General features: G+C 36.2%; 1 protein-coding gene across 3 annotated transcripts; it reads left to right on the top strand.

Moving 5' to 3' along the window:
* The first annotated feature begins 554 nt into the window (after positions 1-554).
* LOC101899324 (cAMP-dependent protein kinase catalytic subunit 2-like) lies at positions 555-2207 on the top strand. Of its 3 annotated transcripts, none has more exons than XM_059127910.1 (7): positions 555-674; positions 732-799; positions 873-1030; positions 1101-1330; positions 1389-1554; positions 1614-1891; positions 1958-2207. In XM_059127910.1, the coding sequence occupies exons 1-7, from the start codon at positions 667-669 to the stop codon at positions 2172-2174; spliced, it is 1125 nt and encodes a 374-aa protein (XP_058983893.1). In that variant the 5' UTR covers positions 555-666; the 3' UTR covers positions 2175-2207. The 3 variants fall into 3 exon arrangements, with proteins under 3 accessions (XP_058983893.1, XP_058983853.1, XP_019894893.1); XM_059127870.1 differs by having other exon boundaries at positions 556-674; positions 852-1030; XM_020039334.2 differs by lacking the exon at positions 555-674 and having other exon boundaries at positions 681-799.
* Positions 2208-23509: the final 21302 nt, after the last annotated feature.

The raw sequence follows: 23509 nt of genomic DNA, 5'->3' as shown, positions 1-23509 counted from the left end.
ATTCACAAATACAGGAAAGACGCACTTCTGACTATTTCGTTAACGCTGATTTCGTTGAAGAATATAGTCAAATGGCTGTATCTCATGTAGATGCGTTTCAATCAAAAACCAATAATAAATGTTAATATTTTGCCACTTCTGAGAGATTATAGGTCCTTGGGAAATATTGGTTCCAGATCTAGGAGGACCATTTACGTGCAACATCTACCAATAAATTGGAAATGAGCAAATTAGTTTAAGTTGCTATTATTCGAAAATTAGAGAACGAAACCTGATGGTTTTCTTTTATTATTTGTCACAATATCTTGTGGAATTCTTTCGAGTATCTCGCCTATATAAACTGTATCGTTTATTATAATGTTGTAGGGTATTCAACGGTCGGCCCCGCTCGACTGTAGCCTTTGCTTACTTGTTTTCATTTCATTTAGTGTGCCATAAATTTTCAGAAAATTTATTTTACTTATCAACGTCTTTTTAAAAGGAATTAATTTGAATCATTTTTATTGATGGTTGATTAATTCTACTGGCCTCTTCATATTTTATTTTCACGGTTCAAATTTTTTATTATCACGAACTCGGCATCCCTAATAACCTGACGTAATATGTAGAATTGTTGGCATTTATATTTCAATAAATGTAATATTTAAAAAAAATTCTTATTAAAATATGAAAACGTAAGTTTCAATTTATTGAACCTGTAGATCCTTTGCAACTTAATCTTTTTTCACAAGGATTGAACTGCAAAGAATAAAATCGATGAGCATTTCTCATGAAAAGGGTCGACAAAGTCAGCAGGGAGGCAAGTATCAAAACAATTCATTTTGTGATATTTAAGATTACATTTTGTTTAGATTCCCATAATATTACCGCAGAGAAATTGTTCAATCCATCTATTGAATATGACGATTTATTGCTGAAATTGAAAGAGGAATTCAACAAAGTCTGGGATACAGCCAAAACATCGCCCGATAATGGTCTTGAGGGGTTCGATGAGTTGGCCACATTGGGTGCAGGATCATTTGGTCGTGTGGTAAGGAAAATTCCAAGTCAAAAATATAAATAAATAAATGAAATAAAATAAATACATTTTTCTTGTACAGATTTTGGTTAAAAATCGTCAAACTGGTAACTATTATGCAGTGAAAATATTAATTAAGGATCAAATTGTGAAGACGAAACAAGTGACCCATGTCCACACTGAGAAGAGAGTATTGTCATCTATACGATTTCCATTTTTAATTCACTTGGAATTTTCTAGCAAAGATTTTGATTATCTGTATTTGGGATTGCCCTTCATCAATGGTGGTGAATTGTTTACCTATCATCGCAAGTAAGAATGAGATACCTTTGAATATTTTACTTTAAAATTATACATTATTCCTTTAAAGAGTTCGCAAGTTTAATGAGAAACAGGCACGGTTTTATGCATCCCAGGTTTACATGGGTCTAGAGTATTTACATGGCATGAGTTTGTTGTATAGAGATCTAAAACCTGAAAATATTCTCATCGATTCCAAGGGGTATATAAAAATTACAGATTTTGGATTTGCTAAGGTATCTCGAAATATTATTATCCTGATTATTCTACCTCACAATGTCCTTAACCACCTTAGAAAGTAGAAACCCGTACAATGACATTGTGTGGAACACCCGAATATTTAGCTCCTGAAATTATTCAATCTAAACCCTATGGCACAAGTGTCGACTGGTGGTCCTATGGCATACTGCTCTATGAATTGGTGGCTGGAAATTCTCCTTTTTCTCCACACAACAAAGATGTCATGATGATGTACACTAAGATCTGTGATGGAGAATATAAAATGCCTACATTTTTCAGTGCACCTCTGAAAGATTTAATTGATAATCTGCTGCAAGTTGACCTCTCGAAAAGGTAATGCAGTTGCATTTTTATGTATACCATCTAAAGAAGTGATATAATAATTCTTCACTCGTTTAGATTCGGTAATTTGGTCAATGGAAACAAGGATATAAAAAATCATGCCTGGTTCAAGAACGTCGACTGGTATGGACTTTTAAATCAAGATTTCGCAGCACCATTTATACCGCGTGTGACCAATATGGAAGATGTCTCCAATTTCGATCGATTTCCCGATCCAAAACCATTGCATCGATCTAAAACCAATCGTCATGCAGATTTATTTGTGGATTTTTAAATTGTACAAATAAAAGATTGCATCTGAATATTATGAGTATCGTTTTCAGTTCTTCAGGAGAAAGGAGCCTTACTGCTCATCTATATGATGAGCTTTTCTATGTGAAGACATTCTCCTATTCTATCTGAAAACCCAATATTCTTCTATAAAAATATCATATATTCTTTAATAAAATGATCATTAATCTCTTGATCGTCATCGGGATGACTTTCTGCTCTATTATGACAAGAACTTCTGCTGTTATGTATGGATACTTAATTCGTATTCTGAGATTTTCTTTGAATAACTTTGTCTATGATACACAATCCCATTGATCTTCTCTTAGAAGCAAGCTAGTTATGAGCAACATGAGAATTTTGATTTTGTAAGAGAAGAAGGTTTTCCATAATAAACTTCGCATAATCTGTGGGAAAACCTATGTATCTTCTTTTATTCTATGGGAAGACTTTCACATTTTCTATAAAAGATCTTCTGAATACCTTTAGGTCTTCACGTCTTCTATAAAAAGAACTTCTTAGAAATTGTTAACATTTTTTACAGTTTTTGCTTGAGATTATGACATAACCGACATTCCCTAAATTTGTATTTGTTATATCTGAAACAAGTAAGCAAAGGCTATAGTCGTGCAGGGCCGACCATGTGATACCCTACAACACTACAATATATTAGAAGCCCCCTTATGTCCAAATCCATTTTGGAAGATTTCGCTTTTGAAACAAGTAAGCAAAGGCCATAGTCGTGCAGGGCCAAACTCTAACTTCATGCGAGATTTCGTATCCTTTGGTTTCCATTTGTGGCGTTTATAGCGGATGCAAAATCAGGAAAATTTTTAGTTGGTGGTCCATTTCAACCCCTAAATATATTGCGGACATTTTTGGAAACAATAGGCCTAGCCGCTCTGAGCCTTACCCTACGATAATTGCAATCTGTATATAATAGCCCCAACCTGGGTTGTAAGGTGAAAAAAATTACAAAATGTACACCTCAATATTATCAGTCAAATTGAAAAAATCGCATGCGATAAAAAATATAAAAAAAATAAAAATATGTCACAAAATACTACAAAATCTATATTAACATTAAAATTGGCATCTTTTTATGCGATTTTTTTTAGATTTTATTCTTTTATGCCAGGAGGGCATTCAAAGTTGACAAAATTTGTCAGCCATTCTTGAGATATAAGCATTTTAGCTAACATCCCCTTCCTTTGTTTATATACATTCTTTATATTTCGCTATATATATCCGATATACTTACTATCGGCATCTACGTAACGGTCAGAATTGACCTGTTCGTCTATTTGTGATTTCACCGGGACTAAAAATATTCGCGGTTTAATGTAAAATTTGACTTTTATGTAACACAAATGTTGTAGTCTATTTCACCCACTAAATATTACCCGATGACCATCAAAATTGGAAGGCTTCTGCCTAGCCTTAAGCTCTAGCCCCATGCTAATCTCCTTCGATTGGTCCATAATTGCGACCTGTAGAGCAACTGCAAAATCAGGAAATTTTTCAGTTTTTGGTCCATTTCGACCCCTAAATATTATGCGATCATCTCCAAAAGAAATAGGGATGTATTCTGACCTTAACCCCATAGATCCTCACAAAATTTTGCATGAAGGTGGAGTTACAATCAGAATAGAAGCCTATTTTCTAGCGATGATCGCAGAAAGAGACCAATTTTAATTATATGTAAGTATCTGCATTCAAACGTGTTCCACTTCAAACTACAAATACCCGTAAGATCGTTTGGATAAAGCTGTTAAACTTTTCAAATAACCAACCAACGTTATATGTGCGCTATAAGAAAACGTGGGCTTAAATTTTCAATGTTCTGTCGCCGGAACTTGAACCCATTATGAACTACTAATACCAATTTTTAGACAAATTTGTGAAATAATGTGGCAAAAATCATCAAAATACTGAATATTCGGAGGTACCGTTATATGGGGGATGTACGAAAAATTGGACCTATATACAGGGTGAGATTAAAAACTGCAACTAAGCAAAACGCCATCAGTTTTACATTTTTTAAATTTTTTATGAATAAAAGCAAAAAATGTTGGAAATAGAATAAACTTTTAGAATAAGTTTAGATTTGTTCGAATTGGTCACCTTTGGCACGAATTATGGCCTTCAAACGGTTAATGAAACCGTCACACGCTGCCCGAGTATTGCTCTGCGGTGTTTTGGTCCATTCCCGGCGAAGTGATTGGTATTTTTTTGTGCCATCCTTGCTTTCCAAAATATTCCAGACACAAGAGTCCAACGGATTGGTATCCGAAAATTTTGATGGCCATTTTGCGCTGGAAATGAATCGAGGAATCTCATTTTGTAACCATTCTTGGGTGGCAGGTGTTGAGTGCGATGGTGCTGAGTCCTGTTGGAATGTCCAAGGTCAGCGGCCAAAAGGTTTGCATACCCAAGGCTTTAATACACCCTCGAGAATAATTTCGCGATAATATTCGGCATTTATTCTGATTCCACGGTCGATTAATACGAGCGGAGAACGACCATCGGCTGCTATGGCGGCCCACACCATCAATCATGGCCGGCGCTTGAGTTCTTGTGGACAACCGAAGGTTCAAATTATCAGCTGACCTCTTTGGCAAGTAAACACGATCGTGTTGTTTCGGAGAAAACCAAATTCGGCAGTTCACCACTCTCGGCCAAGCGATGCAACTCTTTAGCTCTTTTGAGTCTATTTTCCATCTGTTGCTGTGTAAGTTCTTGCACTTTTTGAAATTTCAATGTCTTTACCCCGAGTACATTTTTCAATATTTGCCAAATGGAATGTTGCGATATGTTCAGCTCACGAGCAATTTTTCGGCCAATGCGACGTGGGTCGGTCAAGTAGCTTCTTTACTTTTCGACCCATTTCTGCTGATGTTGCTGGTTTCTTCCGTCCACATCCTTGATGTCGGGCTACGCTACCACTATCACGGTAACGAGTGATGGTAAGATACACAAAAGATTTTTTAACGTTTAAATGCTGGAGTGCTCTAACAATAGCCACTTGTGGATTCCCAGCCAAATATAAAGAAATCACACTATCACACTTGAATTCCATCACGAATAACTTTTTTTCTGGAAAATTTTCACCAAAATGCTTTTGTACGCTTGTAAATAGCATTAGTCTGAAGTTGGTTGCAGTTTTTTTATCTCACCCTGTATACGTACGTTATGGGTTCTAAGACAAATATTTTTAGGGATGTTACAAACGGAATGACAAATTTAATATAAAGAGGGTATATTAAAAGGTGGAGGGTATAAACATGACCTCTATTGTTACATTGATTTTCCAAGAAAGGGGTAAACGAGGTTGAGGCTTCACAGTCGGATATTAGTGAAGTCAAGGTTGCAAAGTTAAACAAATTTTGATTATCAATTATGAGAACAGAAAAAAGATGTGGGTGAAAATGTTTGGCCAGCCATATCATGGTTGAGTGAAAAACAATAATGTTTCGTACAATATATTTCACCGATGGAAGGTAACAATTCCTGGACATTATTGTCAAGACTATGCGAAAGGGTTTCCGTGCTGCGTAAAACTTTGTGTTCCAATAGAGATAAACAAAAGTTCGTCATGGAACAGTTGATGTGCTGGCTGGCTAACTGCATGATGCTGCAAAACAACCCCCAAAATATAACTTGGGTATGAGTTTGCAATGTCCGCCTTTTGTTTCCGGTTCAGGCGGCTGACGTCACGCTCTATATTATTGTTGTCTATTTGTGTGACAAGGGATACCTTAGCGCGCTAGCCAAAAATCCAAAATGACATTTTTCCCTTTTGGTTTTCCGTTGTTAGAGGCATCATCTGGATTAGTTACACCTTTTGATTGCATACAATACCGTTCATGTAGATTATATTGTGTGTTCTACAGAGGCAAGGGGTATTGAATTGGTTTATGGTATTACGAAAACAATGTTTTCAATAGAGCTGATAATTGTCAATGCCATTTATTTGAAGCAATCAACAATGGAAGTATGGGAATAATGTAGCAAGCGAAATCCTTAGGCTTTCATAAAAAGCTCTTTGGTTTCATTTAACAAGCCTAAATGGTCTTCAATATAGAGAGCTTTTGGACACATATAAAAGACCTTCGATTATATAGGACAAAACAAGTATGCAAAGGCTATAGTCGTGCGGGGCCGACTATGTTATACCCTACAACACTACAGTATGTTAGAAGCACCCTTATGTCCAAAACCATATTGGAATATTTCGCTTTTGAAATTAGGATTTTGACTAGGGACATTTGCCCAATATTTATGCACTCCGTCGTGCTGTTAGTTGTTGTAGTCCATTTTACAGCTAAAAATAATCCAATGGTCATCCAAAATGCTAGAATTCTTAACTGTCCTTAACTCTCTTCACAAGCGTATCGATTGGCTTCAATTGTGTGATCGGAAAAACATTTCTGTTTTTGGGTAATTTGAACCTATAAATATTTCGCAATCATCTCCAAAAGCAATAAGCCCCTCTGTATCTCCATATTTAGACTCATCTATATGATATGCTTGTCTACGATATTTGGCTGTATTCGTCAACGAAATCAGCATAAAAAAGCCAGAAGTTCGCATTTTGTGTATTTCGGATATCGACTGTAAGTAATGCTGGTATTCTTGCACACAAAATTAGCGGTCATTGTACCCGCTGTCCTAAACTCTAACTTTATGCGAGATTTCGTGTCCTCTGGTTTCTATTTGTCACCTTTATAACGGCTGCAAAATCAGGAAAATTTTTATTTGTTGGTCCATTTCAACCCCTAATTTATTGCGGACATCTTTGAAAACAATAGGCCTAGCCCTTCTGAGCCCAACCCTACCCTTGTGAAAATTTTCGGGAGGATCGGACGATTTTTGCAATCATTATATAATAAATCCAACCTGTGTTGTAAGGTAAAAAAATATTAAAAAATATTATAAGTTAAATTGAAAAAATAGCATGCGATAAAAAATATGAAAATAATAAAAAATGTCACAAAATACTACAAAATCTATATTAACATCATTATTGGCGTATTTTTCTGCGATTTTTTAGATTTTATACTTTTATGTCAAGAGGGCATTCTGAATTGACAAAATTTGTCAAAATCGGTTCAGCCATTCTTGGGATATAAGCATTCTAACTAATATCCCCTTCCTTTGTGTATACACATTGTATATATTTCGCTATATATATCGGATATATTTACTACCGGCATCTACGTAACGGTCAGAATTGACCTGTTCGTCTACTTGTGATTTCGCCGGGATTAAAAATATTCGCGGTTTAATAGCAAATTTGACTTTTGTTTAACACAAATGTTGTAGCCTATTTCACCAACTAAATATTACCCGATGACCATCAAAATTGGAAGGCTTCTGCCCAGCCCTTAGCTCTAGCCCCATGCTAACTTCCGCTTTGATTGGTCTATAATTGCGACCTGTAGAGCAACTGCAAAATCAGGAATTTTTTCAGTTTTTGGTCCATTTCAACCCCTAAATATTATGCGACCATCTCCAAAAGAAATAGGGTTCAATTCTGACCCTAGCCCCACCTCCATTCTAAATTTCGTGAAGATCGGGACATAATTGCGACCTGTAGAGTGATTACAAATTAACATGGACAGACGGACAGATGGACGGACGGACATACATAGCTAGATCGACTCAGCTCGGCGAGATAGGAAGATCCATATATACTTTCCTATGTGGCAAACTAATATTTCGTGGTGTTACATAATTTTTGGCCCAATCAAACTTATAATACCCCCAACACATAGTGTTGTAGGGTATAATTATTATGTTCTATACGAAGATCTGCTGGCTTCCATACGAAGACCTTGTTTGAACACTTCGAAGCTGGAAGACTTATATATTATATAGTCCTCTTGGCTTGTGTTACCCAACAAAACAACAAGCTTCACCAGAAACCTTTTAAAATAATTGCCATCCTCTTTTCAAATTCTCCAAAAGAGAAATTGTGGTAAGATTTTATTAATACACCTCCATAATCCTGAAAAATATCAAACATATTTTATAATATTTGTCAAAGATAAACCCCATGCTACTAAATCCCATCATTCCATAACAGGTCAGTATTCCACTATGCATACAAAAGCCATACACACGTTCTCACATCCATACCCACACACACACACACATGAACTTCCCTCAACAAACAATTACTTAAGACAAAATATTCCAACGTTGTCCCAGTATCTGCGTATCGGCGCAAATGTCACAGAGAATGTCATTACAAAAACTAAGACAAATCGTCATGTGTGTCAACAGTTCATCGAGGCGTCAATTATTTTGCATAGATCTGGGGCGTTCTTTGTGTATCTTTGGTCACACTAGTAGCCAAAACCGTTCTTTCCTCACAGATTGGCTGGTTAAGTGAATGTAAGTGAAATATCCTTATAGAAGCTAAACAAACTAATACAGCTAATGAATTTTAACAAGTATCTAACGGTATAAATTGTAATGTTTGGTAAGTCACTCACACCAGAACACGTATGTACGCACGTCACGGGTGCAGGTATAGAATGAAATACCATCGGGCCTTTATATGGAGATAGTATAAATATGTTTCATCATTTGAAAAAATGCTATAGAGAAATTGTTATACAATAAAAACAAAAATGCTAAATGGAAAACAGTTTAGTAGTCTAAGATCTTTCAAATAGCAAAAATCGTGAGGCACAAATCAAATAACAATTTTTTGAACAAAGAAATGTTGGAACATTCATATCTTCTGTTTAACAAATGATTAAATTAAGTAGCATTTTAAAAGGGTTCTGTACTTAAATTTGATTCGAGTCCTACTATCCACTGGAAACTATAAAACGTTTAGAAATACTATTTTGACTCATTCTGTCTATAAGAACGATCATTCTGGTCGTCTATAATGACCCAGTTTTTGTCCTGGTCATCTATAAAGATTAACATGTGCTTGTTCTGGTGTCTTAATAAATCCTAAAAAATAAGTAGCTGTTATAGCTGTCTAGGTCCACAATACAAGATGAGATGAAAAAACTGTAACCAACTTCAGACTGTTGTCATTTCTAAGACACTCGTCCGACGGCTGGTAAAATTATTCCAGTGACAGCTCATTATGTTGTTTACAAGTGTACAAAAGCATTTTGGTGAGAATTTTCCAGAAAAAATTTATTCGTGATGGAATTCAAGCGGGATAGTGTGATTTCATTATATTTGGCTGGAAAACCACAAGTGGCTACCGTTAGAGAACTCTAGCATTTAAATGTGAAAAAATGTGTTTACTTGCCAAAGATGTCAGGTGAAAATGTGCACCTTTGGTTGGACACCAGAACTCAAGCGGCCATGGTGATGGTGTGGGCCGTCATAACAGTCGATGGTCGCTCTCTGCTTGCATTAATCGACCGTAATCGATCAGAATGAATGCCGAAATTTATCGCGAAAATATTCCATAGGGTGTATTAAAGCCTTTTACACGCAAACATTTAGGCCACAGACCTTGGACATTCCAAGAGGACTCAGCACCATCGTAATCAGCACGCGCCACCCAAGGATGGTTACAAAATGAGGTTCCTCGCTTTATTTCCAGCGCACAATGGGAACCAAAATCTCCGGATACCAATCCGTTGTACTATTGTGTCTGTAGTATTTTGGAAAACATGGTAGGCACTAAACGAACCAAGCGCTTCGACGAGAATGGGCCAAAATACCGCAAAGCAACATTCGGGCAGCGTGTGACGGTTTTATTGGCCGTTTGAAGGCCATAATTCGTGCCAAAGGTTACTAATTCGAACAAATCTAAACTTATTCTAAAATTTGATGCTATTTTCGTAATTTTTTTTTTCTTTCACTCAATAAATCTAAAAAAATGTAAAAATTATGGCGTTTGACTCTGTTGCATTTTTTTATCTCAACCTGTATGTTAATATATCATTGCGTTTGTAACTCCTCGAAATACTCATATCAGACCCAACAAGGTATATTTATTCTCGATCTGCGTAAAATTCTAAGTTTAGCGATGCCCGTCTGCCTGCCTGTGTGTCTGTCCGTCTGCCTGTCGGTTGTAATCACGCGGCTTCGAACGGCTTGAGATAGGTGGCTAAATTTCACCAGTAGGCAGGTTAAGATCGTAAATAGGCCATGTAGGTATACGTTTTCGTATAGCCCCCATAAACGGTACCTCTCAATATTCGGTATTTGGATCATATTAGCGATATTGTATAATTGTTTCGTATTGGAAGATTTAATTGGGTACTACAACCTATGACAAAAAATAACTTATCCAGGACCACGTCTTCAAATAACCCACATATAACGGTATCCCTCAATATTCGGTATTTTTGTAGTATTAGAGCAATTATAGACCGGAATTGTTTGAAATTTTGTTTATTTACGAAGACTTCCTTCTAATCATTGAGAAGGTCACTCCTCTGATACATCTCCATCCATCCATCTACATATGAGCACTCCCCTCTGGTCATTGATAAAGACTTCCTAATATTTTGAGGCCCAATAAAGATTCCTTTCTGATAATCCATCCTTTCGGATAAAAACTAACTACTGGTCTTTTATAAATAATCACTTATGGTCGTTTAAAACCTCCCCCGTCTGGTCGTATATTTTGATCGCTTATTTCATATATGAAAATCTTTATCCACTTTATGCCACCTTTGGAAGGCTTCTACCTTCTTAATTACAGTTTATTTCTTTAAAACACATAAATTATATGTGGAGGTATCTTCATCCAAGGTACTCTATACAAAAAGATGGATTAACATTTTTGTAAAAAAATTACCCACAGTAAAATATCAAGTTATAGGCCCTTATCCCATTTTTAATAGTGATCATCGTAAGTATAAAACGAAATGTCAATGTTCTAAATGAATTAATGCGGCTTTTATCTTGATTTCTAAAGGCAGAATCTCCCTTGGAACCTCACAGGAATTTTTTAAGGTGTAGGAAATTGATTTAGTACACCCGCACCACAGATGAAGGATTTGATAAAATAAGACTCTTTCGAAAAGTTTTATTTCGTGTGCGCCAGAATTGCTTAGCATTGTTCTTATTTGGCGCAATTATTAAAGCCTATCTTAAGGCTTCTAAATTAACAACGCGCTTGCGCAGCAGAGTATTGCCAGCATGGAAAACTCCAAAACAGACATTTAAAATTTCATTCAAATTAGAATAAACAACTAATAAAGTTTTAAATCAGTGTTCCGACAGATATATACAATTTGACCACTTGTTTCTATTACCCTCTATTTTTCGATGTACCGAAATATAGGACTTACATATCCGAGCATTACATTACATGTAAATGTTGAAGAGAACTGGGGAATATTTTCTCATTTTATGAATGTTATTATAGGTATTTGTTATATTAATGCGAGATCTAATGCTGTTTAATTGAAATATGTAAAGTTTGAGTTTGAGAAAATCGGAAACGGATTTCACGTTTTACTAGAGCAATTATCATTAAAATTATTATTGTTCAAAAATTGTACCTTTTGGGCGAATGTAGGAGAAGCAAGGCCAATATTTGCCATGATCGTTCCCGGCCTAAGTTTGATAAAAAAATATTATCACAGACCAATTTGGGCTATTATACCTTTCGCCATAGTATGGAGGGTATATTAAGATTGTCATTCCGTTTGCAACACCTCGAAATATGCATTTTAAACCCCACAAAGTATATAGATTCTTGGTCAGCATAAAATTCTATGTTGATTTAGCGATGTCCGTCCGTCTATCCATTTGTGGAAATCACTCTAGCTTCCGAGCGAAATGAAGTAGATTGGTAAAATTTTCTCAAATGTGTATTATGTCTGCAGGATATGTAGGTCCACGTTTCGGTATAGCCCCCATATAATGGTACCTCCCTTTTTAGGTATTTTGGTAATTTAAGCGACATTATTCATCGGAAATGTTTCAAATTTAGTATTTGAAGTTCGTAATGGATAGTAGAGTCTAAGACAGAATTGTCTGTGGAGGTCCACGTCTTCGTATAACCCCCATATAACGGTACCTCCTAATATTAGGTATTTTAATGATTTTAGCTAAATTATTCAACGAGTTTTTTTCAAGTTTCGAATTTGAATGTTGTAATGGCTTATGACAAAAGTCGCCTATGCAGGTCCACGTCGTCGTATAGGCCCTAATATAACGGCTACATTCGGTGTTTTTAAGATTTTAAAACATTTTTTTTTTTTGAAAGTTTCCAAATTCGTTCCAAATGATGATCGGCCCGGCCGAACTTTCAAATTTTTTTACTTGTTTCAAGTATTTGAAAGAAGTATTTTTATACCCTCCATCTTGGAAAGAAGGGTATTTAAACTTTGTCATTCCGTTTGTAACATCCCTAAATATTCGTCGTAGACCTAATAAAGTAAACATTCATAATCAGCATAAAATTCTAAGTCGTCTGTCCGTCCGTTAGTTGAAATCACGATACAGAACAATTTATACTGCGTCTAGGATGGTTGGTAGTACCTCCCGATGTTCGGTATTTTGATGATTTTTGTCATATTTTTTCGCGGATTTGCCTGAAAATTGGTATTTGTGGGTCATAATTGGTCCTAGTTTATGTGGCGAAACATTGTATGTATAGGTCCACGCTTAGGTATAGCCTCCATATAACGGTACCTCGTGATATTCGGTATTTTTATGATTTTTGCCACATTTTTTTACGGATTTGTCTGAAAATTGGTATTTGTAGTTCATAATGGCGTCTTCGTTTGTGTGGCGAACCATAGTATGTATAGGTCCACGCTTTGGTAAAACCCCATATAACGGTACCTCCCGATATTCGGTATTTTTTCACCGATATTTTTGAAAATTGGTATTGGTAGGTTATAATGGGTCCTAGTTCGTGTGGCGAAACATTGTATGTATAGGTCCGCGATTTGGTAAAACCCCATATAACGGTACCTACCGATATTCGGTATTTTTTCGCCGATATGTCTGAAAATTGGTATTGGTAGATAATAATGGGTCCTAGTTCGTGTGGCGAAACATTGTATGTTTAGGTCCACGCTTTGGTATAGCTCCCATATAACGGTACCTCCTGATATTTGGTATTTTGAGATTTTTGCCACATTTCCCACGAATTTTTCTAAAAATTGGTATTTGTTGATCATAATGAATTTTTATGTTTCTTTTACCCTAACTTAATCTTTTTTACTTGTTTTATTTGAAAATAGTATTTTTTTCGAGATTTTTAACAATTGTGAGGGGGAGGTGGATGCATTATCGATATATTCCATATATATTCCTAAAATAAGAAAATAAATAAAATATGCATTGGTCTGAGTACACGAAGAGGCCCGAAATTTAAACATAACTTTGTATCAAACTAAATGGGAAATATCGGTCAAATCTTAATGGAAACTCCTTCATTAAGGGGCTGAATTTTGAATAGCCATAACTCGCATAAAATGTGAAATAAGTTTTCGATTTTCTTCACATAAAAGCCATCTCAATACTTGGATACTGCGTATTAATGAGGTATAGTAGGTTTCACGATCCAAGAAATTCCCCAAAACGGATTTATCCTGAGCCCAACACGTGACTGCTGAAGAATCTACACTCTAAACATTCAACACGAGAAAGGTAGGAAGAAAAAGTTTCCATAAAGTTTTCTAAGGCCCTTGAGGACAACCCCACCATTTGACACCGTCACTGCTGGTCATTTAGCGTCTTATTTGTCACCCATTTATACCCACTAACACGCATCGGGGACAATTTAATAGAAAAACGTGTACATATGACTTAATCTCTATGGAAGATACTTAGATTTCTTGCCTTCATGCAAACAAACAAACAAACGACCATTTCCAAAGAAAGAATGCAAAGAAAAAAACTTAAGAAATTCACATTTATTTTTGAGGCCTAACAGATATTATCCGTTTATTTATTGCAGTCGTTAACATATCTGAAAGCATGTTTATCTTCGAGAAGAAAGTTGTGCGATGAATATCCTGCCATTGTGCTGCGACAAGTTCATACATTCGTACATATGTTCACAAAAGTTAAGCGTAGTTGGCGTAGTGGCGGATAGCGGACGGTGGTTGATGACACACTTACATACCCCCACAATTTCACCGATGGCTGGATGATTGCATACACACATGTGGAGTATGGAATTAAATTAATAGTTGTGCTTAGGATTTCACTTACAATTTCACAATTTCAAAAAGGGAAGGCGGCAAGGAAGGAGCTAAAGAAGGACTATTATAACTGATTGTTGGGCTTTGGACAATTGTTTAGTTTTTGCACGATTACTAATTTACTTAAATGCCAGAAATTTATCTTTACAACTAAATCTCACTGTAAGATGTCATATCGCATTTCTTTGCATTCTATTAAATATGCGTGGTATGGGTGTGTGTGTGTATGTGTGGAGTAGGCCATATGGATTTTACTCACATGTTTTTAAGAAACTTAAAAACACTAAGCAATTTATAAGAAGTTGGTTAAATGAATGCAAACCTAAGTGTTGATTATGCAGCACCACATATGGGTAGTTTGAAAAATATGCTTTGTGAAGCTTTAATTTTTTTTAAAAATTAAGTGACATTCATTATGATTGTGTACATTTCTTTAAAAAAACTATTAAATTGAAATAAAGTAAACTACTTGAAATTTATGTGGAACCATAGAAAAAGATCTCTATTAATAATTTGTGCTAGCATCATATTTTGGATTATATGCTTTGAGAATCTAAATTGCCAGCTTACAGCTAATTTAAAAAATAAACTAATTTTAGCTAATTTTTATACCCTACAACACTATGTGTTGGTTTGATTGGGTCAAAAATTATGTAACACCTCGAAATATAGATTTCCCACATGGGAAAGTATATATGGATGTTTCTATCTCGCCGAGCTGAGTCGATCTAGCTATGTATGTCCATCCGTCTGTCCATGTTAAATTGTAATCACTCAACAGGTCGCAATTGTGGTCCAATCTTCACGAAATTTACAATGGAGGTGGGGTTAAGGTCAGAATAGAAGCCTATTTCTTTTGGAGATGATCGCATAATATTTAGGGGTTGAAATGGACCAAAAACTGAAAAATTTCCTGATTTTGCAGTTGCTCTACAGGTCGCAATTATAGACCAATCGGCGCGGAAGTTAGTATGGGGCTAGAGCTTAGGGCTGGGCAGAAGCCTTCCAATTTTGATGGTCATCGGGTAATATTTAGTGGTTGAAACATTTGTGTTAAATAAAAGTCAAATTTTCGATTAAACCGCGAATATTTTTAATCCCGGCGAAATGACAAATAGGCGAACAGGTCAATTCTGACCGTTACGAAGGTGCCGATAGTAAATATATTGGATATATATAGAGAAATATATACAATGTGTATGTACAAAGGAAGGGGATGTTAGCTAGGATGCTTATATGTCAAGAATGGCTGAACCGATTTTGACAAATTTTGTCAATTCAGAATGCCCTCTTGGCATGAAAGTATAAGATCTAAAAAATTGCATAAAAAGATGGCAGTAATGATTTTGTGACATAATTTTATTTCTTCATATTTTTTATCGCATGCGATTTTTTCAATTTGATTTAAAATATTGAAGTGTATATTTTGTAATATTTTTTCACCTAACAACACAGGTTGGGGTTAATATATACAAATTGCAGTTATCGTCCGATCCTCACGAAAATTTTCACAAGGTTAGGGTTAGGCTCAGAAGGGCTAGGCCTATTGTTTTCAAAGAGGTCCGCCATATATTTAGGGGTTGAAGTGGACCAACAACTAAAAATTTTCCTGATTTTGCAGCCGTTGTAAAGGTCACGAATAAAAACCTAAGGTCACGAAATCTTGTATGAAGTTAGAATCTTGGACAGCGGGTAGAATGGACCACTACTTTTGTGTGAAAAAATACCATCATTATTTACAGGCGATATCCAAAATACACAAAAGGCGAACTTTAGCCAAATATCGTAGACAAACAAATCGTATATATGAGTCTCAATTTGGAGATACAGAGGGGCCTCTTGCTTTTGGAGATGATCTCAAAATACTTAGCGGTTCAAATGAACCAAAAACAGAAAAAAAAAATCCTGATCACACAATTGAAAAACATCGACACGCCTTAAAAAAGCGTTGAGGAGAGGGAAGAATTCAAGTATTTTTGATGACCATTGGACTATATTTAGCTGTAAAATTTGCCACAACAACTAACAGCACGACGATGTGCGTAAATATTGGGCAAATATCCCTGGTCTAAATGCTAAGGGTAAAATCTGTGCAGTGCTCCGCGAAATCTTCCAAAATGGATTTGGACATAAGAGGGCTTCTAACATGTTGTAGTGTTGTAGGGTATCACATGGACGGCCCCGCACACCTATAGCCTTTGCTTACTTGTTTTTTTATATTTTTAATTGTTTATACCCTCCAGAAGTCTATGGAGGGTATATTGGTCTTCAGTTTTTAACTCTTCGAAATGTTCATGATAGACACTAAAAAGCATATATATATACAGGGTGAGATGAAAAAACTGCAATCAATTTCAAACTACTGTCATTTCTAAACCACTCGTCCGACCATCGCTCATTACCGTAATACTGGTAGCGTAGACCGTCATCAAGGAAGTGGACGGAAGAAAACAGTAACAGCAGAAATTATACGAAAAGTAATGAAGCGACTTGATCGAAACCTCCATCGCAGTGGCAGAAAAATGGCTCGTGAGCTGAATATATCGCCAAATATTGAAAAAAGAGCTCGGGGTAAAGTCATCGATATTCCAAAAAGTGCAGACTCAAAAAATCGTGTTTACTTGCCAAAGAGGTCAGCTGAAAATGTGCACTCTCCGCTCGTATTAATCGACCGTGGCATCAGAATAAATATCGAATATTATCGCGAAAATATTTTGGAGAGTGTATTAAAGCCTTCGGCACGCAAACATTTTGGCCGCAGACCATGGACATTCCAACAGGACTCAGCAACATCGCACTCAGCACGCGCAACCCAAGAATAGTTATAAAATGAAGTTTTTTTCAGCGAGTATTTTTCTGGAGTGTTTTGGAAAGCAAGGTTGGCAAAAAAAAAAATACCAAAGTGTCAATCACCCCAAGCAAGCGCTTCCCCGGGAATGGGCCAAAATACCGCATAGCAATATTCGGACAGCGTGTGACGGTTTCATAGGCCGTTTGAAGCCCATAATTCGTGCCAAAGGTATACTATTTCCGGCATTCTTTGCTTTCATTCACTGATATTAAAAACAAGTAAAAAAGATTAAGTTCGGCCGGGACAAACTTTTAATACCCTCCACCTTAGTGTAAAGAAAACATTAGAAGAAATGTGGCAAAAACCATCAAAATGACGAAATCGTGGACCTACACATGAAATGTTTCGCCAAAGGAACTAGAACCCATTATGACCTACAAATACACATTTTCAGACAAATCCGTGAAAAAATGTGGCAAAAATCATCAAATTACCGAACATCGAGAGGTACCGTTATATGGGGACTATATCAAAACGTGGACCTATACATACAATGTTTCGCCACACGAATTAGGACCCATTATGACCCACAAATACCAATTTTTAGACAAATCAATGAAAAAATGTGGCAAAAAAACATAAAAATACCGAATATCGGGAGGTACCGTTATATGGGGGCTATACCAAATCGTGGACCTACACATGGAAGGTTTCGCCACCGGAGCTGGAACCCATTATGACCTACAAATGCCAATTTTCAGACAAATCCGTGAAAAACTGTGGCATAAATCCGTTATATGAGGACTATACCAGAACGTGGACCAATATATCTCATTTTCAAGACCAACCATCCTAGACACAATTCAAATTGTTTTGCTAAATTTTGGCGCTCTACGTCAAATAATGTTGGCTGTATCGTGATTTCAACAGACAGACAGACGGACAGACAACCGGACATCGTTAAATCGACTTAGAATTTTATGCTAATTATGAATATATATACTTTATGGGGTCTACGACGAATATTTTAGGATGTTACAAACGGAATGACAAAGATAATATACCCTCCTTTCCAAGGTGGGGGTATAAAAAGATAAAAAGTTATGGCGTTTGACTTTGTTGCAGTTTTTTATCTTTGTTGTCATTTTTACGTTCCTCCTTACAAAGAGTCCTCATTGGTCTCAAAGTCTCATTTAAAGTTATAGTCCATTTCTACCACTAAATATTATTCTATGACTATCCTATCCAATTCCGCGTCAATAGGTATATACTTTGAAACCTGTAGAGTACCTCCAAAATCATGAACAATATTGGAGGTTTTTTTGCCCCTATCCAACTTATAGGAGGATTATGTATTTATAGAGTCTAATTAGTTAGGCATGTGAAGCTTTTTTAGGCAAACCAGAAAATGGGCTATTAGGGTACATTCGTACGCTACTTTTTTATAACAAACGCAAATTACTCACGAATGACAGGTTTCAACTATTACAAAATATGTTTGAATATCCCATGTGCATATCAAAAAATAGTTAAAATCAATAAATCTTCTTGCACGCATTTAAGATTAATGTTAACCTCATGCTCCGATGCTGAAATCCCACCAAATCAATGATAATAAAGTGAATTCAATCCCTTTCTCCTCTTTGAAAAACTACTTACATGTCATCACATACTTCAACTCCTATTAGTTGTATGTTTGAATAATCCCAAACAAATCGACGTAAACCTTTGCCATATATGATTGATAAATGAACTTTGAAATCCTACATCCTGAATCACCCACGTCAACGGAATGTTACGCAAAGTATCATCATCACTATCATGAAACCCATACACACACGCATACACGCAGAAACTTAGTGCCTTTCACCCACCTAATCTTGATTGTGACATACTTTTGCATAGAACGCGTCGTCATTGTCAGGATGGCATTGTTGGATGACCGTGCTTCCCATTTCCTTGGATATTAACAATTTCCAAAAAAGAAGAAAAAATAGCAACAGCAAATGACAAAATGACTACTTCACGTAGGAAATGAAGAAAATCATTCCGAATAGAGTCGGTGGGCACGTAGGCATAGACCAATGATGTAGGAAAACGAAAATAAATGTTGTAGAAAATTACCAACTTATGTCCTTTTGGTTAGCATCATTTATCAAATGGACATTTGGTAATTTTTCTTCGGTAGCATCGGTTCTCTGCCGGTGACTGTTATACATCAAAAAGTCACACAACTCTCAGCTAATTCATTCACATTTACCCGCACTGCCACACATTATATGGTAACATTCTCATATGGGTTATATGGATTAGGCCAGCTTCAAATGGCTATTACCTTTAGTGTGTGGGTATTAGGATCTGGTTGTTGTGCCTGTATTTGGCCTCACCAGACGGAAATTGTCACTTGGTTTAGGCAATTATTATTTGGAGAGAATTTGTAATTTTGTTAGTTCAAGGTAGACAATTTCGTCCTTCCGGAAATTGAAGCTTTCGAAAGTATTTTGGATGAAAATGAAAAATAATTGAAATGTCGTTGATAATAGATTTCTGTAATGGATGTGGAGAGAAATTGGTTTGGTTTCTTTACTCCTTATGTAAGGTAAGTCTGACAAATGATTTTTGGAGTAAACGACCTAATTTTGTGGGACTTCCATACAAAAACAAAATTTTGCAGGAGGGCCAGTCTTGCTGCGTGGGAGTGTGATAAGATTGAGTTTTTCGGAGTTCGTACTTACATCGTACGAAAAGTACTAAAATGTACTAAAAATTGAATACTTTGGAATTAGAGTCAGTGATGGAGTGCAGGATAGATGTACCGAATGGAAATTTAAACTTTAAGGTTAGTGAAAATTCTAAAATGGTACTAAAATTTTAAAATGGTGCCTTTTGGCATTATGTGAACGGATGAAGCTAAGAACTTAAAATTTAGTGTGAGAATCAAGGTTGATAAGTCAGTTTGATATATCAAGGCGGTATTGGAAATGTGTACGAATTGTGTAGATGTACTCAATTTAGAACAGTTTGATTCAGGGTGAAGGATGAAGCTGAAATTTTGTATTGGAGTCCCTTGTGTTGATAGATTTATAATAAAGAGGTGAGGTTGGAAATGTGTACTACAAGTGTACGAAAAGTACGAAATAGTACTATAGTTGGTACAATTTTGTATTGGGTGAACACATAATGCTTGAAATGCTTGTTATTAGGATCGTTGTTCATGTGTAGCATTGACATGACGAGTGGTTTTATAATGTGTACAATAATTATGCAAGGTGTACTGAATGGTGTTAAATTTGGTGTGGGTTGAAGGAAAAGAGATACAAATCTTAAATTTAATATTTTTATTTCTTAGGGCATATGTGTTTGAGATCTGGCTGTGGTTTGGAAATGCATCCTATTATTGCTCAAAAGGATCTCAGTGGTACTAAATTTGGTATTGGGTGAAGGAATAGAGCTGAAATCCTCAAATTTGATATTGAAGTCTATGTTTGTATCTAGAATTGAGATATGGAGATGGTTTGGAAATGTGAACTATAAATGTACGAAAGTTACTAAATTTTGAGTTGGGTGAAGGAAAAGAGCTGAAATCCAGAAATCTGATGTAGATTTCAATGTTAGTGTCTGTGGAGATGGTTTAGGAAATGAGTACTATAATTGTTGGAAAACTACTAAGTGATACTAAATTGGGCATTGGGTGAATGGATAGAGCTGATATGAAAATCATACAAACTATACCTTCTGGTCATACATGGTCAGTTAAATGTATACATGGACAAGTTAAACAAGTTAAAAACCAGTAAGTTCGGCCGGGCCGAACTTTGAATACCCTCCACCATTTGAAACGAATTTGGAAATTTTCAAAAAATAAAATCCGTTAAAAAGTCTGTTACAATTTTAAAAATACCGAATATAGCCGCTATATTAGGTTCTCTACGACGTGAACCTACATTGGCTTTGTTTGGCATAAGCCATTACCATATTCAAGTTCGAAACTTGAAATAAACGATGAATAATGTATCTAAAATCATCAAACTACCGTATATAGGGAGGTACCGTTATATCGGAGCTATACAAAGACCTGGACCTGCATAGACTGGACCTTCTGTCACAGGCTGTAGCATCCATTATGAACTTTAAATACGACATCTCAAACAATTTCGGTGAGTATTGTACCTAAAATCGTCAAAATACCGAATATAGGGAGGTACTGATATATGGGTCTTATACGAAGACCTGGACCTGCATACACAATATTCTGTCACAGACTGTAGTTCCCATTACGAACTCTAAATACGTAATTTGAAACTACTCCGGCGAATAATGACGCTAAAATCATCAAAATACCGAATATAGGGAGGTACCGTTATATGGGGGCTATATCAAGACCTGGACCTGCAACGACAATTTTCTGTCACAGACTGTAGTATCCATTACGAACTTCAAATACCAAATTTGAAACAATTCCTGTGAATGATGTCGCTAAAATGATCAAAATACCGAATATCCGGAGGTACCGTTATATGGGACTATATGAAAACATGGACCTACATGGCCCTATTGGCAAAATAGGTAGGTACATAGGTACCAATGGTACAAATGGTCCGATCTTTACCATTTTTATAACAGATCTTGTGTTGATAGAAATACTGAGATATGCCAAGTCTGAATTAAATCGGATGTTAATTTCGCGTTTTATGAGTTTCATGGTATTCAAAATTTTGACCGTTTGTGGGGAAGGTACCAGAAGGAGTTGACCGATACATTCCATTTTCACACCAGAAAACGGGTTAGCAAATATATTGTGATGTGTGTAATTTAAAGACAATCGGACTCTTACATCACAATATATTAGAGTTCTAATTTCTCAAAATTTTGACCCATTATAAGGAGGGTACTTGATGGAGTGGACCGATATTGTCCATTTTCGCATCTGACCTAGCACTGACGCAAATATTGAGATATGCAAAGTTGGAGCAAAATCGGATTATCCTTTCCCTTGCTACAGGGTGAGAAGAAAAAACTGCAACCAACTTTAGACTGCTGTCATTTTTAAGCCACTCGTCCGACGGCTCTTAAAATTATATCAGTAACAGCTTATTATATTGTTTACAAGCGTACAAAAGCATTTTGGTGAGAATTTTTAAGAAAAAAAGCTATTCGTGATGGAATTAAAGCGTGATAGTGTGATTTCTTTATATTTGGCTGGAAACCACAAGTGGCTATCGTTAGAGCACTCCAGCAGTTAAATGAGAATAATTATTTTGTGCCTCGTACCATCGCTCATTACCGTGATACTGGTAACGTAGCCCGACATCAAGGAAGTGGACGGAAGAAAACAGTAACATCAGCAGAATTGGTTCGAAAAGTAAAAAAGCGACTTGATCGAAACGCGCGTCGCAGTGGCCGAATAATGGCTTGTGAGCTGAACATATCGCAATATTCCATTTGGCAAATATTGAATAAAGAGCTCGGGTTAAAGCCATTGAAAATCCAAAAAGTGCAAGAACTTATACCGCAACAGGGAGAAAATAGACTCAAAGAGCTAAAGAGTTGCTTCGCATGGCCGAAAGTGGTGAACTGCCGAAAATATTCGTTGCCTTAGAGGTCAGCTGAAAATGTGCATCTTCGGTTGGCCACCAGAACTCAAGCGCCGTCCATGGTGATGGTGTTGGCCGCCATAACAGCCGAGAGTCATTCTCCGTTCGTATTAATCAACCGTGGCATCAGAATAAATGCCGAATATCATCACGAAAATATTCTAGAGGGTGTATTAAAGCCTCGGTCATTCCAACAGGACTCAGCACCATCGCATTCAGCACGCGCCACCCAAGAATGGTTACAAAATGAGATTCCTCGCTTCATTTCCAGCGCACAACCTCCGGATACCAATCTGTTGGACTATTGTGTCTGGAGTATTTTGGAAAGCAAGGTTGGCACTAAAAAATACCAATGTGTCGATTACCTCAAGCAAGCGCTTCGCCGGGAATGGGCCAAAATACCGTATAGCAAAATTCGGGCAGCCATAACAGTTTGAAGGCTATAATTCGTGCCAAAGGTGACCAATTCGAACAAATATATACTTATTCTTAAATTTGATGCTATTTCCGACATTTTTTGCTTTCATTCAATAAAATTAAAAAGATGTAAAAACCTTGTCGTTTGACTTTGTTGTAGTTTTTTTCTCACCCTGTACTCTCTCTAGCCATAGGCTGAGGGTATAATAATCTGTAGTCAAACCAAAAAACACTTTCTTACTTCTTTGTTTTTAGAAACTGGATATACATCTCAAATGGCTGAGTCTCATTTTTCATTTTAATTTTCTAATTAGATATAAATATTTACTCTACCTAAACCCAAAAAACATTATAAGCTTCCTTATTAAATATATTTGTT

This window comes from Musca domestica, unplaced genomic scaffold, assembly GCF_030504385.1.
Source record: "Musca domestica strain aabys unplaced genomic scaffold, Musca_domestica.polishedcontigs.V.1.1 1, whole genome shotgun sequence".
NCBI classification, from domain to species: domain Eukaryota; kingdom Metazoa; phylum Arthropoda; class Insecta; order Diptera; family Muscidae; genus Musca; species Musca domestica.
Note: the sequence above shows the minus strand (reverse complement) of the source record. Positions and strands in the feature narration are given on the sequence as shown.